The sequence below is a fragment of the Dendrobates tinctorius genome, unplaced genomic scaffold, assembly GCF_039654945.1.
Source record: "Dendrobates tinctorius isolate UK_male_01 unplaced genomic scaffold, ASM3965494v1 ptg000107l, whole genome shotgun sequence".
Classification (NCBI taxonomy): domain Eukaryota; kingdom Metazoa; phylum Chordata; class Amphibia; order Anura; family Dendrobatidae; genus Dendrobates; species Dendrobates tinctorius.
The window spans coordinates 34,166,878-34,189,603 of NW_027361775.1; the positions used below are offsets into that span (position 1 = coordinate 34,166,878).

At 46.3% G+C, this 22,726-nt stretch overlaps 1 protein-coding gene across 3 annotated transcripts; it reads right to left on the bottom strand.

Moving 5' to 3' along the window:
- Window positions 1–146: 146 nt before the first annotated feature.
- Window positions 147–19,877, bottom strand: EIF4E2 (eukaryotic translation initiation factor 4E family member 2). Of its 3 annotated transcripts, none has more exons than XM_073589343.1 (7): window positions 19,700–19,877; window positions 17,939–18,068; window positions 14,048–14,182; window positions 13,513–13,617; window positions 13,229–13,381; window positions 11,028–11,164; window positions 147–803 (listed from the first exon to the last, which is right to left on the bottom strand). In XM_073589343.1, the coding sequence occupies exons 1-7, from the start codon at window positions 19,717–19,719 to the stop codon at window positions 764–766; spliced, it is 720 nt and encodes a 239-aa protein (XP_073445444.1). In that variant the 5' UTR covers window positions 19,720–19,877; the 3' UTR covers window positions 147–763. The 3 variants fall into 3 exon arrangements, with proteins under 3 accessions (XP_073445444.1, XP_073445445.1, XP_073445446.1); XM_073589344.1 differs by having other exon boundaries at window positions 14,048–14,117; window positions 19,700–19,864; XM_073589345.1 differs by having other exon boundaries at window positions 14,048–14,117; window positions 19,597–19,721.
- Between the last annotated feature and the right edge of the window lie 2,849 nt (window positions 19,878–22,726).

Genomic DNA, 22,726 nt, shown 5'->3' on the forward strand with positions numbered 1-22,726 from the left:
AAAACAGGAAATATTGCTTCCAAACCTCAGAGTCCACCTTCATTTACAACAAAACAAAAGATCCAAATTTGTCTCCTGTACTACAGCGATCTGTCAGAACAGCTAGTGAGTCCTCAAAAAGAGGGGAAAAGAAACAAAGGCAGGACGAAAGACCCAAAATTTTAATGGTGAGCTGCAGTGGAGTATTTGATATTCTGACATGTAGGCAGCAGAAATGAGGGGTAAACCGTGCACACCAGTGCGTATAACACCGTCCCAGTAATGGGTCTCGGACGGTGGTTATTACTATAATACACAGATCCTTTACGTAAAACATGAAAGGAAAGGAACAAAGTGCTCAAGAAACTTTACAAGGCAAATTTTGGGAGCAGGAAAAGAAAGCATTTCACGCCATCCACACGGAGTGGCAATAATCTACAATGAGAGTAAAAAAAAAAAACATTTCATGCCAGTCACCTGCTATCCCTAAAAAAAATAAAGTCGAAAAGAAACGTAACATTTTTGCGCTTTTCTTCCTCCACAATGAAGCGGCGGTTGTACGTCACATATGGTGTGAAGGCTGGCGGTGCGGAGTGACGGGAAGGCCATTCTCACCCACATACATGGCAGAGGGCCACATAACATTGCCCATCTATGGCACGGATTGCTAGGCTCTCCACCAACGAATGGGTTAATGAGGTCACAAAAACACAAGCAAAATACTGTCCAGAAATGGGAGTGATGAAGTTAGCAAAAAGTCAGCATGGAGGTTGACAACTTTCTTTCATAATGCAATTTTTGTGTTTCTGAAACTTGTCTTGTCCCTGTAATAGAAAAAAAGTCCGTAAGTAAGGGTTAAATTCCAGACAAGGGATAAAAGCAAAGCCGGTAAATCATATTTTTTCTATTATCTATAATCCAAACTTAAGGGCAAGAGCACATCCTACAGACTCTGCCCAAGACGCATCTCCCAAACCTGCTGCATGGGTAACATCTAACAAAACATGTGATTTTCCCCCCCTCATTTCTATGCTTAGGAGTCCAGTAGGCGGTCCGAATCAGTAACTGAAAGTCATACATATAAAACAATTGATCACCAAGACCACCCATTGGGCTCTTAGAAGTTAGGCCTCATTCACACATCAGTATTTGAAACACTTTTTGTTTTGCCATACAAACACAGAACAGGTGTTAAGCTTTCGATTAGACCATGCTCACACGTTGCATTTTTGCTGCGGTTTTTTTTTAATGCAAATTTTAAGCTGCATTTTACAGTGCCAGTAAAAACTATGAGATTTCAGAAATCTCATGCTCACACATTGATTTTTTCCCCCCGACTAATTAGGAAAACTGTTGCGTTTTTGAAAACTGCGGCATGTCACTTCTTTCTGCGTTTTTTCACCCATTGAAAGCAATGAGTAAGTGAAAAAAAAAAACGCAGTACGCATGAGGTTTTGGGTGCAAAAACCTAAGGAAGTTGCATCATTTTTTGGGGGGAGCGCTAAACTTTATCAACATGCACAAGAGACAATAAAAGCGCAGCAAAAACTAAAGCATAACCTGCTTTTTTAAAGCGGCGTGTTTACGCCAAAGAGAGCAGGCTTTGCCTGCGCAAAAAACTGCAGCAAAAATGTAACGTGTGAACATAGACTTATAGATTTCCTCTGACTGTTCCACGCCTGGTTTTAGCATACAAACACGGACCAAAAACTGAGGTGTGAATAAACCCTTACACTGAATCAATCTACTCTGTATCATGCGACCAGCAGATCTAACTACATGTTCAATGTGTAAGGTTCCTGGAAAATAAGAACCAGACAAACAAGTGGAGACAATTATACTTTACAGTAAACCTGGCTGAACCTTTATATGTAAGAAAAGAAAACATTTAAGGGTTCAAAGAAGAGGAACATTCAGACACCCTAGAAGAAATGTTCACATTCTGGCTGCATACCACAAGAAAGTAAAAAGCACTGACCCTAAACAGAACAGGTTATCCCCCATACATGAACCAGAGAGAGATATATTCACGCTACACGTCAGGAACAACTCTACATAGGGCTTCATATTCAGGGCAGAATGAATTACAAAACGAGGCAGTAGCCATAAGAAAGGACCTGGAAAATCAATGCTTACTACATAAGTCTAAGTAGCAAAATGTGCATCGCCACACATTATGGGATTCAGTGTATGGCACCAATGCTAGATCTATGCGTGCCAACTGGCCCACGGGTATTCCACAGGAAACAAATATATGTGTGTGAATTTCTGTGGTCTGTTTTATACCCAAACCACTGGGCCATTCTACCCCGAATTAAATTAATCAGGTATTCCAAAGTTTTCAGTCCAAGGTTCAGCTCTCTAGGACCCGCCCGCTCTCCACACATTTGTAAAACAATAATTACAAAATCAAATAATTGAAATCTATTCAAGAATGTAACATTTCTGCACACACACACCATGTGAGGCAATCAGTTTTTAACCCCACACAATCAGACCCATAATTCTACCAATAAGCCATAAGTTAGCATTACTTTTATTTCGTGTTGCTGACCACCCGGCCACACACTGGTATTACCTGTTGTCTCAACGTGCAGCTCACCAGTATGGGATTTCTGCCAATGGTTTTTCAGTACAGTTACCCATATCTTTGAGGTTCCTATCTAACCCCCCTTCCTTTCTCTTCAATATCATTGTCACTAGACTTTTTCATTATGCACATGGCCAACCTAAATGGGTTGTCTGGTCTTAAGCGACAAGTCACTTTCTGTGACTGCAGACTTGTGAATTCTCTGCTGCGGGCACCGGGAGCGTGACTGCAAGTGAGCAATTTGCATACATGCGGTTACGTGCTGACTACATGGGCACTGCCTCGCTCAATGCAAGTGTCATGAGTGAGTCTGGATACAGTCTAGTCTGATTGTGGCCAGAAGTATGCAAATCACACGTTTGCAGTCACACGACCACCGTCTCCAGGGTTGGAGAATCTTCATAGTGCACGGTGGCGAGAATTCACAAGTCTACAAGCACATATAGTGACTACAGGATGTATCTAAAGACCAACCACCTTACTGTATGAAACCTTTTACAGTTCTATTTCTCTCTATTGGTACCTGCCGTATGTGTACACACACTATGCATATCTACACACAGTGCTAAGCAAACATTTTAGGCAGGTGTTTAAAACATGCTGTAAAGTAAGAATACTTTCAAAAATAGAAGTATAAATGGTTTATTTTTATAAATTAAAGCAGAAATGGATGGAGCAAAAAAAATCAAATAAGTATTTGGTGTGACCACCCTTGCCTGCAAAAAAAAAAAAAAATCACAGCAGCAATTCTGTTAGGTACACTTGCACACAATTGTTGAAGGGATTTGGCAGTAAATTGAAGACCATATTTGTTTTCATAGCGCCATTACTTCTGCAGCACTTTGCACACATCATCACTGTCCACATTGGGGCTCACAATCTAAATTCCCTATGATTATGTCTTTGGAGTATGGGAGGAAACCAGAGAACCTGAAAGAAAACCAGGCAAACACAGCCATTCATTACTTCCAGGATTCCTTGTTCTTATTTATGTTGAAGACAGTTCTTAATGACTCTGGCTGTAATGACTGGGGTCATTGTCCTGCTTCAGAATAAATTTGGAGTCAGACACCCCTCTGATGGAATTGCATAATGGATAAGTATCTGCATTTAATTCGGCAATATTGAGGACCGAAGATACATTGTTCGCCAATGAAACCTAGTGCAGTAGATGAAAGATATAGCATGCTTCCTTCCCTAGGAAGATGGAAGATGCCCGGCAGTGGCATCAGTTCAGATCTGACAGCAATCAATGGCACCCAGCTTCACTTAACTACTGTTTGGAGGAGTTCGGCCAGATGTAGTCTTCATGTAAAAATTAGGGCCAAAAACCATTGCATTGTCATGGAATCCAGAACAGGTGACTTAACTATGCACAAAAACATGAACGCAGGTGCAGAAAAATGGCAGCATGAACTTTGGACTGACGAGACAAAATGTCAAATACATGGCTGTTCCAGAAAGCAGAGTGTCTTGCAGGCAAGAGTGAAGCACGCGGAGGTTGTTTGCAAGTTTGGCGCTGCATTTGAGTAAGTCGAGTTGGGAATTTGGGTGTCCTCAATACTGAGAAGGGCATATACCGTATATACTTGTGTATAAGCCGACCCCACTAATTTTGCCACAAAAAACTGGGAAAACTTATTGACTCTCGTTTAAGCCTAGGGTGGGAAATGCAGCAGCTACTGGCAAATTTCAAAAATAAAAATAGATACCAATAAAAGTCAAATTAATTGAGACATCAGTAGGTTAAATTATTATTATGCATTTATATAGCGCCATTTATTCCACGGCGCTTTACATGTCAAAAGGGGAATTATAGACAAATGTAATATGTAATATATACAAGAATAATAAACAAGTGTAAGACAAGAGACGCACAAGTACATAAGGAGAAGGGACCCTGCCCGCGAGGGCTCACAGTCTACAGGGTAAATGTTTTTGAATATCCATATTGAATCAGAAGCTCCATATAATGCTCCATACAGTTCATGATGGGCCCCATAAGATGCTCCATACAAAATACACCCCATATAATGCTGCACAAAGGTTAATAATGCCCCATAAGATGCCCCCATATGCTGCCCCACAGAATATGCCGCCCCCATATGCTGCCCCACAGAATATGCCGCCCCCATATGCTGCCCCACAGAATATGCCGCCCCCATATGCTGCCCCACAGAATATGCCGCCCCCATATGCTGCCCCACAGAATATGCCGCCCCCATATGCTGCCCCACAGAATATGCCGCCCCCATATGCTGCCCCACAGAATATGCCGCCCCCATATGCTGCCCCACAGAATATGCCGCCCCCATATGCTGCCCCACAGAATATGCCGCCCCCATATGCTGCCCCACAGAATATGCCGCCCCCATATGCTGCCCCACAGAATATGCCGCCCCCATATGCTGCCCCACAGAATATGCCGCCCCCATATGCTGCCCCACAGAATATGCCGCCCCCATATGCTGCCCCACAGAATATGCCGCCCCCATATGCTGCCCCACAGAATATGCCGCCCCCATATGCTGCCCCACAGAATATGCCGCCCCCATATGCTGCCCCACAGAATATGCCGCCCCCATATGCTGCCCCCATATGCTGCCCCACAGAATATGCCGCCCCCATATGCTGCCCCACAGAATATGCCGCCCCCATATGCTGCCCCACAGAATATGCCGCCCCCATATGCTGCCCCACAGAATATGCCGCCCCCATATGCTGCCCCACAGAATATGCCGCCCCCATATGCTGCCCCACAGAATATGCCGCCCCCATATGCTGCCCCACAGAATATGCCGCCCCCATATGCTGCCCCACAGAATATGCCGCCCCCATATGCTGCCCCACAGAATATGCCGCCCCCATATGCTGCCCCACAGAATATGCCGCCCCCATATGCTGCCCCACAGAATATGCCGCCCCCATATGCTGCCCCACAGAATATGCCGCCCCCATATGCTGCCCCACAGAATATGCCGCCCCCATATGCTGCCCCACAGAATATGCCGCCCCCATATGCTGCCCCACAGAATATGCCGCCCCCATATGCTGCCCCACAGAATATGCCGCCCCCATATGCTGCCCCACAGAATATGCCGCCCCCATATGCTGCCCCACAGAATATGCCGCCCCCATATGCTGCCCCACAGAATATGCCGCCCCCATATGCTGCCCCACAGAATATGCCGCCCCCATATGCTGCCCCACAGAATATGCCGCCCCCATATGCTGCCCCACAGAATATGCCGCCCCCATATGCTGCCCCACAGAATATGCCGCCCCCATATGCTGCCCCACAGAATATGCCGCCCCCATATGCTGCCCCACAGAATATGCCGCCCCCATATGCTGCCCCACAGAATATGCCGCCCCCATATGCTGCCCCACAGAATATGCCGCCCCACAGAATATGCCGCCCCCATATGCCGCCCCACAGAATATGCCGCCCCCATATGCCGCCCCACAGAATATGCCGCCCCCATATGCCGCCCCACAGAATATGCCGCCCCCATATGCCGCCCCACAGAATATGCCGCCCCCATATGCCGCCCCACAGAATATGCCGCCCCCATATGCTGCCCCACAGAATATGCCGCCCCCATATGCTGCCCCACAGAATATGCCGCCCCCATATGCTGCCCCACAGAATATGCCGCCCCCATATGCTGCCCCACAGAATATGCCGCCCCCATATGCTGCCCCACAGAATATGCCGCCCCCATATGCTGCCGCCCCCATATGCTGCCCCACAGAATATGCCGCCCCACAGAATATGCCGCCCCACAGAATATGCCGCCCCCATATGCTGCCCCACAGAATATGCCGCCCCCATATGCTGCCCCACAGAATATGCCGCCCCCCATATGCTGCCCCACAGAATATGCCGCCCCCATATGCTGCCCCACAGAATATGCCGCCCCACAGAATATGCCCCCATATGCCGCCCCACAGAATATGCCCCCATATGCTGCCCCACAGAATATGCCCCCATATGCTGCCCCACAGAATATGCCCCCATATGCTGCCCCACAGAATATGCCCCCATATGCTGCCCCACAGAATATGCCCCCATATGCTGCCCCCATAAGATGCTCCATATATTATGCCCCCATATGCTGCTCCATAGACTATGCCCCAATATGCTGCTCCATAGAATATGCCCCATATGCTGCCCCCATAAGATGCTCCATATATTATGCCCCCATATGCTGCTGCTACAAAAAAAAATGCCATACTCACCTCTCCAGCTCAGGACCCAGCACCTGAGATATTCACCTGTCCGGGGTCCATCGTTGCTCACCGCAGTCTGCCGCTTCCTGTGTCAGTGAGGGCGCGGCACGCACTAACCACGTCACCGCGCCCTCTGCTGGCTAAACGTCACTGACACAGGACGCAGCAGACAGCGGTGAGCAGCGATGGAACAGGCACAGGTGAATATTGGATATACTTACCACCTCCTGGCACGGTCTCTGCAGCCCCGCTTCTCAGACTCCCACGGTCTCCCGCAGCTCTTCCTTCCTTCAGCGGTCACGTGGTACCGCTCATCAAACTCATGAATATGCACATATTCATGAGTTTAATGAGCGGTACCACGTGACCGCTGAAGGCAGGGAGGGAGACCGTGGGAGAAGCAAAGGGGGGGCTGCAGAGACTGCGCCGGGGGGGTCAGTATGATCTGACACCCCGCTCCCCCTCCCCCACCGACCCCCAGGTATCTGATTCGTGTATAAACTGAGGGGGGGGACTTTCAGCCAAAAAAAATGGGCTGAAAATCTTGGCTTATACACGAGTATATACGGTACTTATTCTATCATGCAATACCATCAGGGAGGCATCTGATTGGCTACAAATGTACTCTGCAGAACAACAACCCTAAACATACAGCCAATGTCATTAACAAATATTTTTAGCGTAAAATAGAACATGGAGTCCTGGAAGTAATTTTATGGCCCTCACAAAGCTCTGATCGCAACATCATTTAAGGGAATCTGTCACCCCTTTTTTGAGATATCATATAATGATATCATTCAATTGTGTGTCACATAAGGATTCTCTTAGTACTTTTGCTTCCCCCTGACCCCGCACCTTTCATGCATAAATACCTTTTTATATCGGTTCAGATGTATGTTAACTGCCGCAGTCCGGTCCGATGGGCGGGGCTTATTCACCTGCTCCCCCCTCCCTGTCTTGCTCTACACAGGAAGAAATGCGTAGAGCAAGACAGGGGAGAGAATCCTTATGTGACACACGAATGATATCATTATATGATATCTCAAAAAAGGGGTGACAGATTCCCTTTAAGTCTGTCTGGGATTACATAAAGAGACAGAAGGGTTTTTGCACGCTTACATCCACAGATCTGTGGTTAGTTCTCCAAGATGTTTGGAACAACTTCCCTGCATTTTAAATTTTGTAAATAGATAGAAGACTATTAACACTTCAATTTTTAAAGCATTCTTTCTGACATGTTTTCCACAAAGGTAGTTATGAGAATACTAAATAGCTCTCCTCCACCCCTCCCCCATGCACATACCAGCTAGTCTCGACCAAGAATGTGGCATGTATTCTCTATATAGGTGAACAAGCCGCAGGCGGACATCTCTGGTGACTGCATGTCTCCAATTAGACAAATCAGAAATAGTCATCTTGAAATTTAAGATGGTCAAATGTTCTTTCTCTGACATCTGCTGTTAAGGTGTAGGGAAACTGGGACACCCCCATATGCTTTAAATGGCCGTTCGGTCAGAATTCATGTAATGTGTATGGGCACCACAAATAAGAGCGCGAATATTGCATCAGTCATAGTCACTATTACCTTACTGGTCCTATATTTTATGTTTATGACAAGTATGCAATATTTCAAGTTCAAACACGACCGACTCATCTCCGTATCATGTGCCCAGTGGAAGTGGACGTAGCGTTAAAGGGGTCGTTCAGTGAAGATTGAAGTTGTCACCTATCCACAGAACGGGGGAACGAACTGGTCTGGGACCTGCACCGACCAGCAGAAAGGGACACTTAAGAATAATCATTTTATTTGTATAGTGCCACCATGTTCCACAGAACTTTACATTTCAGAGGGTAGAATGAATAGAGTGGTGGTCAGACGTGCACAGCACGTCCATTCTAACAAGGATAAGTGTCCTACGGATAGGCTACAACACATCTTCACTGGATTAAAGATGCTATGTAATAGGTAATGAAGAGCAGAATAAAATGGTTTTTTTTGCAATTTTTTTTCATCTCTCTGTTATGGAGATGTTGGCAATAAAAATATTTGACACTTAAAGGGAATCTGTCACCCCATTTTTCGACTATCAGCTGTCGGCACCTCCATCAGGAGCTTATCTACAGCATTCTGTAATGCTGTAGATAAGCCCCCCCCCCCCCCTCCGATGTAACCTGAAGGAAAAGAAAAACAATTTAGATTACACTCACCGGGGGGCGGTCCGGTCTTGGTCTGCTTCTCGTTGCGGCTCCGGCGCAGGCGTACTTTACCTGCCCTGTTGAGGGCAGAGTCAAGTACTGCAGTGCGCAGGCACTGGACCTCTCTGCCCTGGTCCGGCGCCTGCACACTGCAGTACTCTGCAAGGCAGAGCAGTGCGTCTGCGCAGGAGCCACAACGGGAAGCAAAGAAGAGGACATCATCGCTAGAAGATGGGAGGCGCCGGACCGGACCGCTACACCCATCGGACCAAAACAGGACCTGGACCGCCCCTGGGTGAGTATAAAATAACTCATTTTTATTATCTTTCAGGTTACATCAGGGGCGGCAGCTGATAAGTCGAAAAATGGGGTGACAGATTCCCTTTAGCACAGTTTTTTTTTCCCTAAGTGGGCAATACCAGAAAGATTTCACTGGGGGCGTGTACTTTTTCCTCTTTATGATGATTATCAATCCTAAGCAGGCAGCAACACACTGGAGAAAGAAGAACACGCCCACATTAGTACTGACAGTCTGCTCTCCTCACTGAAGAGTGATGACATGTGCTGGAGCACAGCAGAGCTGAGTGTGATTGAGAGCCTTCATTTCCAGAAGTCAGTGTTCGGAAGTTGAGTCGCATTACAAACACTTCTATTATCTCTCCTCCTATAATGCTGCCAGCTCTGACAATCATAAGCAGGCATCCACATATACCTGAAAAAATAAGACCCCCCACTAATGCATAGAGCAGGCTCTATGTGAGACAATGACACAGCATTCAGTGTAGGTGGAGGGGCAGTACAGCAGAGTTGGCAGCACTACAATTGATTTGGAAGTGCTAATTGTGTATTTATTTGGTTCTGCCAATAAAGCTCATTAGAATTTGAAACGAAAAGTTCTAGAAATATTTGTCATGAGACTGGACTAGGGCAGTACTGCCGCTCCCCCACAGTGAATGGCAGAGATGAGAGCTGATATCTGTGAGATACTCACACTGAGCTCTGCTGTGCTCCAGCATGTCATCACTCTGTGGTGAGAAGAGACTATTTGTCAATGCTATTGAGGGGCCGTGCTCTTCTTTCCCCAGTGTGTTGCTGCCTGTTTCATTAGTCAGTCTCAGAAACAGGAAGTAAAAGCCCCCAATGAAATCTCTGGCAATGCCCACTTAAAGGTAACCTGTCACCAGCAAAAATGTTATAAACTTGCAAGGCGCCTGCACGTACCCGAGCCCTGCAGGGTCAAAATAAACTCCCAGGCAGTATTTTGGTTTCTGTCACTGGGTCAGCGCCAGTTCAGTCATCGCTCTGAGTGTACAGGGTAGCTGTAATCACACCCGGGTCCCGACTGAGACTTACACTGCATTGGGGCTCAGCTGTCAGTCAGGATCAGGGGCACGGTTACAGCCGCCGCTCTGTATACTTGGAGCGATGACTGAACCAGCGCTGGCATTGCCCTGAGACTGAAACCAAGTGCTACCGTGGAGAATAAAGTTAATTTTCTCCCCGCAGTGTTAGGCTATGTGCAGGGTAAAAACGCTATAAAGCTGCATATCTGCCGGCTAATAGCGGTTTTGCTGGTGACAGGTTCACTTTAACACCCACAAAACAGTATCCTGCTTAGGTGCCAAATACTTTAATCTCTTTAACACAGAGGCGAAATAAGAGAAAAAAAACCAAAACATTTTATTCTGCTCCGTATTAGTTCGCGTGTCCAGTTCAACAAACATTTTGGTGAAAGGTTCTATCTAAGCTGCGTGTAGTGTACCTGATTCTACAGCTACAAATACTGCCCATATCAGCTCACAGGTATGATTAAGGCACGTTCTCCAATTTGTACCTTGATATCAATGTCATCGACCATCGCTATAAATGAGACTTTCTGTTGTACAGAATCAAATAAACACTGGGGACCATAAAACCCAAAATGTGGCACATTGGATGCTGCTAATATGCAGAGACATCCCCTATTTTCTTCTCACCATTCCTGCAGTTGCCCTATCACTTTTAGATGACACTGTTGCTTCATACATACTTGATGCTGTCTGTGTGCGTTTTATATTCCATGACTGTATTCGGAGGCAGATTCAGGACTCGTCGTAAAGTATCCCGAATTCGAGCCGTGGTTGCTTGGTCACTTGCAGTTTTATTCCAGATAGAAATGATGTCCTCCTAAAATAAAGGGATCAAATCAGCTTTATATTAGATGAATATAAATTAACCCCTTCCCTGCCTCATAATGTACATTTATCTGATATGGTTGCAGTGGGTGTATGTAGCCGGCTCAAGAACTGAGACTGCACCATATCAGACAGAAGGCTTTCTAATGATCTTTTTACACCTCGGCCTGTAACAGGGACAATAAGGGTATCTTCCACATCTGAAAAAGATGTTTAATCATCATCATCACAGTCAGTGATTCTTCACTGTAAGAGCAGTAAGACTAAGGAACTCTCTGCCACATGATGTTGCAATGGTTAATTCACTACCAAAGTACAAGGAGAGTCTGGATTCCTTTACTGAAAAATATAATATTACAGGTCACGGGCACTAGATTCTGTCATGGGACATTGATCCAGGGAATTAGTCCGATTGTCATATACAGATTTGGGAAGGAATTAGTATCTGCCTCATGGGGTTATTGCCTTCCATTGGATCACCTCGTTAGACTACAGGTTGAAATCTAGGGATCTGTATCTACCTTCAACCTTAAAAACTATGTAACTATAATACCGCTCTTACGGCAATTTTTCCACCAAACAGTGTGGCAAAAAACATTTAACCCCATTTGGCATTTTTTTCCTGTTTTTTTTCCAAGACATAAAGTAAAGTGAACGGTCGCATTAAAAAATCACAACTCGACGGCAAAAAACTGGCTATTTCAATGGGAAAACAAAAGTAAGTTGTTAGGCAATGAATGGTTTAAGAAGCTACAAACATTAAGGCTATAAACAACTTGCACAAGAAGAAAAACAAACTTTTTTTTTTACATAGGTTAGTGGTGACCTTTAGCTAAAAAAATATTGCAGTCTTCAACAGCCATTCCTTTATTTCATTAGTATGCAGTTTGTGTCCCGATTCCTGCTTCAGATTTTTCTCTTCATGGAGTTTCCCGTTCAGTAATACATGCTGGATATGAGGTCTCTGTATATCCAGTACAATGCTGCCTTCACAAGCGGTCATTCATCTCAGCCAACACTTGCATTTGGCGAGGCTGTGTCACTAGTGAGTGAATTGGGCGAGGCTGCATCCACTAGTTGGGTTCTGCCGGGGAGTATGCATAGCACATCCATGACCATCGTTCCCAGGGCAGACACCGATGAATCCTTGCGGCACACAGTGGTGTGCTGGGTAATTCACGAGTCTGCAGTCACACAGTGTGACTGTGGACTTTTTAAACTGGACAACCTCTTTATTTATTTTTTATATGGTTGGGAGAGAAGGGTCTACTAATTAGGTCAAGTAAAAGTCAAATAGACAAGTGAGACTCATACACAATCACCACCAGTTCTTGCCTGGAAATGAAGCATTACCCGGTGACCAATGCAATCAATGCGCAATATGAGACCTCCAAAGGAAGAGCCATTGAGAGTATAAGAATAGCGACAGTGAAAGCCAATCTATTATATCCATATATAATAATACTGCACATGGATGGGGGCGGTCTAATCTTACAAAAATGTTAACATTCCTAAAGCTATAGCTCCATCACACATATACGTCAAAGCACCACTCCAGCGGGTTTTGTTTTTTTTATTGCAGCGCTGGAGTGGTGCTACTAAAGCAAGTTTCCTGCTCCTAGTCCCACACTTACCAGAAGCTGTATTCATCTGTTATCAGTGCCACTCCAGTCGGTCTCTGGCAATTTGTGACCCGCCGTATTGCTCCAGTGTTTGCTGTGCGATTCGGAAGTCACAACTCAATGGACCTCTATGAACGAGTCTCCCATAGACTTACATTGAGAGCTTGTGACTCTTACCTCTGACTTCTGGTCAGGCAGAAATTGCGGTTACAAGATGGCGACGCAGAACTGGAGAGGTGCTGTGAACAGCTGAAGACTGAAGGTGAGTATATTACTAGGGTCAGAGACCTGAGATGAATGGCACCACTCGAGCGCAGAATTACAAAAAAAAAAAAAAACTCCTGCTGGAGTGGTGCTTTAAAAAAAAAAAAAAAAAATCTGTCAGAAAAGACAAAAGTATCAGGAATAGGTTTTTCTACTCTACTACTTCTCACCTGGAAACGAACAGAGACAACTGCCCCACAGATCTCCTCTCCAACCATGAACTGCTCCCCTAACATGGCAAGAATAAGATTCTCCCAGCAGCGAGAAGCTAGTCCTTTGCGGAGGCGGATTATCCACTTTCCTCCATTCTTGTTGGCATCATCCTAGACAGGAGGAAACATGCGCTTGAAGTGGGCAAGGAATTAGGAATCTAGAATCACCAGTGGCTTCCACAATCATCACTCTGATCATCTTACCCGGATGTAATACTACCCACATTTCTTTTGTTCCTCACCTCCCACATTGGTTTGATCCCTTCCTTAAAAAGATGAAAATCACTGTGACCGGTCAGGTCCCCGGGACGTACCATGTGGCTGTAGAATCTCCAGAACTGTTCCACCTAGGTAAAGACACATTAAATAAAGTAAGAACGGGTCAATCTAGACACGTAGTGCAGTTTAGGAATGGTCAGATATGCTATAAAATGTAAATCTGGAATTAGGTCTGCTTACACTCCAAAGACATACTGATAGGGAATGTAGATTGTGAGCCCCAATGGGGGCAGTGCTGGTAATGTCTGTAGAGCACTATAGAAAATGAAGGCACTATAAAAGAAAACAATATTTATGGATGACTATGCCTCCTGCGCCATCTTCACAATAACTGCTGGTAACTGTATACTATCACTGTAATAGGAAGTTATTGTTGCCATAAGTTTCCTTGTATAAGCCATGACATAAGGATGGTTGTCATACGCGGACACCCTCGCTGTGCCATTGTGTGACCACACCGTGTTCTCTATGCCGAGGAATGATGTAGCTGGCACTCACAGAGGCAAAGGTGCCAATCTGCTTGATGTTCTGTTCGTAACTCTGAGAGCTCGTCGGTCTTCCTGGAGTTCTGCGGGAATACCAAAAGGTATAGTTGTACTGTAACGGGTGCTCCGCCGGGCCGGGCACAACGGTCTGTGAATACAGAACACATAATGCAGGGAGTTACCTGTGTACTACATCGGACATACCTGGATAGTGGCAAACTAGGGTAGGATTGCCAGGAAAGCACAAGCAGTTACTGGCAACTGGCTGTATGATTTCATCCATGTATGACTGACAATGAAATGCTGCGGCAATTCAGGGAAACACATGCTTTAAAAGTCGCCAAGGACTGAGCCGCACAAGTTACTATTTGGACAGGCGGGTCGCCGACAGCTTCTACCTGCCCGCTGCCCTGGAGTCACAGGTCTCTCCCTGAGTGTGTATAGCGAGAGACCCGTCAGTCACTGGCAGTGGGCGAGGACTCACCTGTCGGACCAGGCCCCCTGAGGCTCTCGGTTTCTTCCTGGAACACCTCAGGTTCCATTTAACAATGTATCAGTTAAAACAGATTAAACTGAAATGAAAGTCTGAAGTACAAAGCCTGTCTTCCTACTGTCATCAGTATCTCATGGATCCTAACAGACTTTAATGGCCGAGTCTGATCCACACAACTGATGAGAATACGACCTGCTGTGAGTCTCATGAACCAAGACACGGACTCATTTGCAAAACTGATGTGTGTATGGATCAGTGACAGTCTATGGGTGCGCTAGGATGTGTGTGTGGAGCCTTAAACAGGACGTATCATCAGGACAACAGTAGCCAGCTTTTGCCTTCATTAATTCCTGCTGTCCCTTTGAGTATTTCATTAGTGACCTTTTTTTAATCCATGATATAGTCCCAGAGATATGGGCCTTTTTATTTAGTAATAATTTATGTCATTTTTACCAAGAGGGCATTTCTTTATCCTGCTATGCATAATTGCCTTACGAGCACCTTGTCACCAAGTTTTCCCCGTGCAAAGTAGGACCAGCATCTTTAAGCCTTATTTTACAGTGTACTAGTATGCTGTCTGTATGTCCCCAATCCCATCTGCAAGGCACAAAAAGACCCTTTATTAAACACAAAGGGGGGTCTATATCATCCGCACTGTCTCCCACCGTGTCCTGCGCAGGCGCACTACTCTCTGCCCTGCCGATCTCAGAGCAAAGCACTGCAGTGCACATGCAACGGCATTACCTGCGGGTCATTGTCGCTCTTTAGCCATTCCCGGCGCACACATACTACAGTACTTTCCTCCTCTGCCTTCGGCAGGGCAGGGAAGAGTGGGCCTGCGCAGGAGCGCGACGGGGGACACTGCATGGATGATGCAAGACCAGCGAAGCCCATCTGACCGGACCATGCAGTCAGTAAAATAAAAGGTCTTTTTTGTGCCTTGCGGAGCAGATTGAGAACATATATGCAGCTTGCTAGAATGCTGTACCACAAGGCTTAGAGATGCTAGCCATACTTTAGATGGGGAAACCCTAGTGACAGGTTCCCTTAGGCTGTGTGCCCACGTAGCGTTTTTTTAAGCGTTTCTGCAGCGCTTTTAGACAAGCGATTCTGCGGCAGAAACGCTTAAGAAAAGCATCCAATTGATTTTTAATGAACATGTTGTGCCAATGGGGCGGTTTTAACCGCTGCGGAAACGCTTAGCGATTAAAAACGCAGCATGTTCATTATTTTTGCGGAATCTCACGCGATTCCGCATACCATCAATTATATGGGCAAAAACGCTTAGGAAAACACATGCAAAAACGCTTGACAAAAGCGCGTAAAAAAACGCATGGGGTTTCCTGGGAGCAGGGTGTGCGATTCTGCTCAGGTTTATTCTGCTTCAGTATCGCTACGTGGGCACATAGCCTTAAGGCTGTGCGCCCACGTTGCGTTTTTTTAAGCGTTTGCGCTGGCTCAGAAGCTGCAGAAACGCCTAAAAGAAGCTTAATATTCTATGTAATGCACTTGAGAGAGACAGAGATTTTTCCCAGCCGCCAGAGCGGGATTTAGGGTTAAATTTCCGGCAAAGACAATTCTTCCGGGCATGCGCAGTGACAAATGCGGATCCGGCCAGCCTAAAAAACATTTCATAGTCCGTCATGTCAGCGGACGCCAAAATTTTGGCGGATCTGTAGAAAAACAGATCCAACGGATGACCATCCGTCAAGATCCGCCGATAATGCAAGTCAATGGGAAAAAAAACGGTGCGGATTATGACTGATGGAAGACAAACGGATGTGTGAAAGAGGCCTTAGCGGCTAAATACGCAGCATGCTCATTAATTTCCGCATTGCTGAGCGTTTTCAGCCATTTCCAATGTTCCCAGAAAACGTGCGGAAAAAAATGCATCAAAAACGCGCGTCTTTTGTGCAAAAAACACGCAAGAAACGCGTGGAAATAAAATGCGTGTTTTCTGGGAAGGGGATCAGTTTCCTGAGCGTTTAAAAACGCTAACGTGGGCACATATGGGGAAAATATGTGTAGGTGGGTTAAAAGCTGGCTCAGGGATAGGAAACAAAGGGTGGTTATTAATGGAGCACACTCGGACTGGGTCACGGTTAGCAGTGGGGTACCACAGGGGTCAGTTTTGGGCCCGCTTCTTTTTAACATATTTATTAATGACCTTGTAGGGGGCATAGAGAGTAGAATTTCAATATTTGCAGATGACACTAAACTCTGCAGGGTAATTAATACAGAGGAGGACAATTTTATATTACAGGAGGATTTATGTAAACTAGAAGCTTGGGCTGATAAATGGCAAATGAGCTTTAATGGGGATAAATGTAAGGTCATGCACTTGGGTAGAACAAACAAGTTGTATAATTATGTGCTTAATTGTAAAACACTGGGCAAAACTGTCACTGAAAAAGACCTGGGTGTATCGGTGGACGACAAACTCACATTTAGTGGCCAGAGTCAAGCAGCTGCTGCAAAGGCAAATAAAATAATGGGATGCATTAAAAGAGGCATAGATGCTCATGAGGAGAACATCATTTTACCTCTATATAAGTCACTAGTGCGACCACACTTAGAATACTGTGTACAGTTCTGGTCTCCGGAGTATAAGAAAGACATAGCTGAACTGGAGCGGGTGCAGAGAAGAGCGACCAAGGTTATTAGGGGACTAGGGGGTCTGCAATACCAAGACAGGTTATTACACTTGGGGTTATTTAGTTTGGAGAATCGAAGGCTTAGGGGTGATCTTATTACAATGTATAAATATATGTGGGGACAATACAAAGACCTTTCTAATGATCTTTTTACTCTTAGACCTGTGACAGGGACAAGGGGGAATCCTCTACGTCTGGAGGAAAGAAGGTTTAAGCATAATCACAGACGCGGATTCTTTACTGTAAGAGCAGTGATACTATGGAACTCTCTGCCATATGATGTTGTAATGAGTGATTCCCTACTAAAATTTAAGAAGGGACTGGATGCCTTTCTTGAAAAGTATATTACAGGGTATATACACTAGTCTCCTTAATATTGCGTTGATCCAGGGAGCTAGTCTGATTGCCGTATGTGGAGTCGGGAAGGAATTTTTTTCCCCAATGTGAAGCTTACTGTTGCCACATGGGTTTTTTTTGCCTTCCTCTGGATCAACATATTAGGGCAAGTTAGGATAGGATATGGGTTGAACTAGATGGACTTAAAGTCTCCCTTCAACCTTAATAACTATGTTACTATGTTACATAGACTTAAAAGGGTTTTCCACTCACAGAAAGTAGAGGGGTATTTCTAGAATATACCATTTCTTTTGGATAAATTGGGGTCTGCCCACTGATACTTAGGCTGAAGGGGCCACAGGGTATCAGACAGACGTCGCCCCCTGTAAGTTGTGAGCAGACAGAACAGTGGAAGTCCTACCTTTTTCCTGCACGAGCCCTGGTTCTTGTCCTTATCGTTTTTTTCCTTATCGTTTTTTTCCTTCTCACTGTCTTTCTGTGTGCCGTTCTCTTCATTCTGATCATGATCCCCGCTGTCGTCATCCTTCAGACTGCACACAAAGCACAATCAGAACACAGAGCATGCACCATACAAGTCTTCCACACACAAAATCCTTTTCGGGGTCGTTACCAATCCTCAGGAGGAGAGTGAACGCTCATGTGTTCTGTGACTACTGAAAGTGCCAACACAACATACATTGAGGGGACCCGTCAGCACGTTTTACATATAGAAGTAGTGTGGCCGTGCAGGTGCTCGTCCCACAATACAAATGGCACCTCTCTTCAGGCGCCGGGTATGTTACACAGCCAGCACCTACCAGCAGCGGATGGAGCTAGATCAGGTTTCTGCTGCTTAACATTACTTATAGTTGGGATCTGCACCATGGCTGAGCCACTAACCCGAACATTGCACTCTCCACTGCTGTGGTATCAGGGCAGCCGGGCCTCTGGGAATCGCAGAGATCCCGCCGGCAACAGCCGCAGAGATCCCGCCGGCAACAGCGCAGAGATCCCGCCGGCAACAGCGCAGCACATGCAAGCTGCATAGCATACAGCCTTCAAGCGCGCAGTCCTTGCCTAGGAAACCGGCCATTGCAGAGGTGGCTGGTAACCTTGCCAATAAGCTGAAACTAGAACATTCAAAATCTTTCATTCTTGAGAACAGAGAGGATTAGTAATGAAAAGTAAATTACAAAGTTGCTTGTTTTTACACACACTCTGCAGTTTTACAAACATGAGACAACCCCTTTCCATTCCACCGTCAATCTTCCTGATGAGGCGGCCATTTGGGTGCCCACTGTCCACCTCTTCCCCATGACCCCATAGGGGTGCCAAGGCCTGCTGAGGGTCCCGGCGGCCATCATTTGGAGGCTGAGATTAGTACTAATCACTACAATAGCGTACAGTATATAGTACCAGCAATCAATCGGCGGTACAAGTTTACCATGGAGGTAAAGGAATAAAAACAAAAGTTTGATTCACCTCCTTTTTCTTCAAAAAGAAGGAAAATACAAAAATAAGCAAATTTGCCATCGCTGCATCAGGTAAATATAGCTGACCAATCACGTTACCGGGTCACTTGTACCGCCCAATGCCATAACAATAAAACCTCCCGAGAAACAATGGTGGAATTATGCTTCTTTCACCGCACTCGGAATATTAGTTCCTGCGTTCCAAACATTAAATGGAAAAGCGAATGGGGACTCAAGACTACAGCACGTCCCCCAAAAATCAAGATATCACACGGGAAAATAAGAGTTATGGGTCTAGGCAGAAGTGGAAGAAACAAAGTGCAAAAAAAGAAAAAAGCCAGATGCTGAAAGGGTTAATGGTGACAATTTTGGGGGAGATCTGCCATAGAAACACATAAATAAGGGCAGCTCGGCCATCAGAAGGCTGACACCACGGGAGGCACAGCCCCGCAGCTCTGACCAGGAGGGCTGTCACCACTGCGGCCACGGAGATCGGCAGTACTGCTCAACTAGGTGCAAGAAACTCCCCCATGAGCTCCATCAGATCCCTCCATGGGTGATGTGGCGGATAGCGTGGTTCTAAGCGCCGGTCATGGGAAGTACACACCGGCACCACTCCGCCACGGAACGCTCCACATCGGCGCACACAGCCATAGCTGTCGTCTGCCACCCCACAACGGCCCTGTCATTGCTCCAAGCCCCGCACTCACGCATCAAATTTGTTGTTCATCGTCTCTGTCCTCCTCTCCCCGCCACTTCCGCTTCCCGCATAACATTCCTCCGCACTCCCGCCGCCGCTTCCTGCAGCACGCGGAACTCTCTAGACAGGCTGTGGTTTCTAACCGGACGCATAGAGGTCATGGACAGCGGCGAAAGCTGGCGGCCATTTTGAGTGTGGCAAATGTCTATTTTTACTCCTCTCCCCTATAAGATAAATGCTTTATATGTACACAAATACACAGCCAATAAAGCTTTGTGTTTTCCTTATATAGGGTGAGAAGAATGGGACAATGATCAGATATATTTGCGCTTAGAACCAATCGGTGGCTGACAGAAAAAGGCCACTTGCAGTTCTGAGCTGCTTGTTGCTTTGGAGGTAGAAGTGCCCCCACACCTCTTGCCCTCGTATCAGAGGCGTAGCTAGGGTTTTGGTTCAGGGGGGGCGAAACTTCTGAGTGGGCCCCTAACCAGGTAACCTTGATTATAACTGGGTGACGCACCCTAATAGTGGAGGAGAACCTCAGCAGAGGACCGCGCTGTTACTGAAAATAATTGCTATATAAAGACCAACATTGATATTACCGCCATATGGTCAGTGGTAGATACCCGTCCTACAGAACATACTGTATAAGAGATCACAGCACAGCTACAGATAATGACCTACCGCTGACGTTCTTTCTGAAGGAACCGTTCACTTTTCACGTCTTTTCCATCTGGCCCAGACCAACATGACAACTTCTCCAGCCAGGACTCGGCTACAGAGAATACAACAAAGACATGTTTCACTTCTCACATTTTCTGCACTGTCCAAAACGGGACTATCCCCAACCTGCACAAACTCCTCATCCTGCTGATGCCCCAATGATGATCCGCTGCTGTCGTGTGTGACCCTATTAATGCACCTGCTGTGTGGCCCTGTGTGACCTCTAAATTTGTAAGCAACCCTCTAGAAAATACTAAGGCCGGGTGCAAGTGCTCTAGAAAACAGTGCCCACATTTTGTCACCTAGAACGTAATAATGCTTTTTTTTACTCTATATTGTATAATGCACTCCCCATTGGCAGACTCTATAGTATAATGAATTCCACATAGGCAGACTCTGTAGTGTAATGCACCCCTATAGGCAGCCTCTATAGTGTAATGCACTCCCCATAGACAGCTTCTGTAGTATAAAGCTGGAGTCACACATAGCGACTTACCAGCGATCCTGACAACGATATCAACGTGTCAGGATCGCTGGTAAGTCGCTATGTGATCGCTGGTGAGCTGTCACACAGACAGCTTCACCAGCGATCAGCACACCGACGCCGAGGTGAGGAGCGAGCCTCGGAGCAGCGGACAAGTGTGCCTGCTGTTCCAGTCCTCCACCAGCAGAGGGCGCGCCTGCATCCCCGGCCTCTCCTGGCGGTGTCCTGCTGCCTCCTGTTCCCCAGCGTGCGGCGGCGGCAGGTACACACTCCACGGGCTCCTGGTCCCCAGCGTGAGGCGGTAGCACCTGTAACTCGCTGGTAACTAACGTACACATCGGGTATCCAAGGGACGCGCGTCCCTTGGATACCCGATGTGTACGTTAGTTACCAGCTGATCGCTGGTCTCCCGCCTGTCACATGCAGTGATGCGTGCTGGCCAGTGGGAGATCAGCGACGAAAAAAATGTCCAGAGGTTTCTTGCAGCGATCAGCGATACCGGCAGGGGGGCCGGTCGCTGATCGCTGTCACGCACAGCGATCTCGCTGGTGAGATCGCTGTTGTGTCACAAAACTTGTGACTCAGCAGCGATCTCGCTAGCGAGATCGCTATGTGTGACGGGGCCCTAATGCACCCCCTGTAGTATAATGTACCCCCATAGCCACCCTCTGTAGTATAATGTACCCCCATAGCCACCCTCTGTATATGCACCCCCATATCCACCATCTGTAGTATATGCAACCCCATAGCCAACCTCTGTATATGCAGCCTATAGCCACCCTCTGTATATGCACCCTCATAGTCACCCTCTGTATATGCACCCCCATAGCCACCCTCTGTATATGCACCCCCAAAGCCACCCTCTGTATATGCACCCCCATAGCCACCCTCTGTATATGCACCCCCATAGCCACCTTCTGTATATGCACCCCCATAGCCATCCTCTGTATATGCACCCCCCATAGCCATCCTCTGTATATGCACCCCCATAGCCATCCTCTGTATATGCACCCCCATAGCCATCCTCTGTATATGCACCCCCATAGCCATCCTCTGTATATGCACCCCCATAGCCATCCTCTGTATTTGCACCCCCATAGCTACCCTATGCATATGCACCCCCATAGCCATCCTCTGTATATGCACCCCCATAGCTACCCTATGCATATGCACCCCCATAGCGATCCTCTGTATATGCACCCCCCATAGCGATCCTCTGTATATGCACCCCCCATAGCGATCCTCTGTATATGCACCCCCACAACCACCCTCTGTATTGCACCCCCATAGCCATCCTCTTTATATGCACCCCCATAGCTACCCTATGCATATGCACCCCCATAGCCACCCTCTGTAGGATAATGCACCACTCCCCCATAAACTTAACCCCTTCACTACCAAGGGTGGTTTGCACGTTAACTACCGGGCCAATTTTTACAATTCTGACCACTGTACCTTTATGAGGTCATAACTCTGGAACGCTTTCATGGATCCTGGTGATTCTGACATTGTTTTCTCGTGACATATTGTACTTCATGTTCGTGGTAAAATTGCATTCAAATAACTTGCGTTTATTTGTGAAAAAAACGGAAATTTGGCGAAAATTTTGAAAATTTCGCAATTTTCCAACTTTGAATTTTTATGCCCTTAAATCACAGCGATACGGTACACAAAAAACTTAATACATAACATTTCCCACATGTTTACTTTACATCAGCACAATTTTGCAACCAAAATTTTTTTTTGCTAGGAAGTTATAAGGGTTAAAATTTGACCAGCGATTTCTCATTTTTGCAACACCATTTTATTTTTAGGGACCACTTCACATTT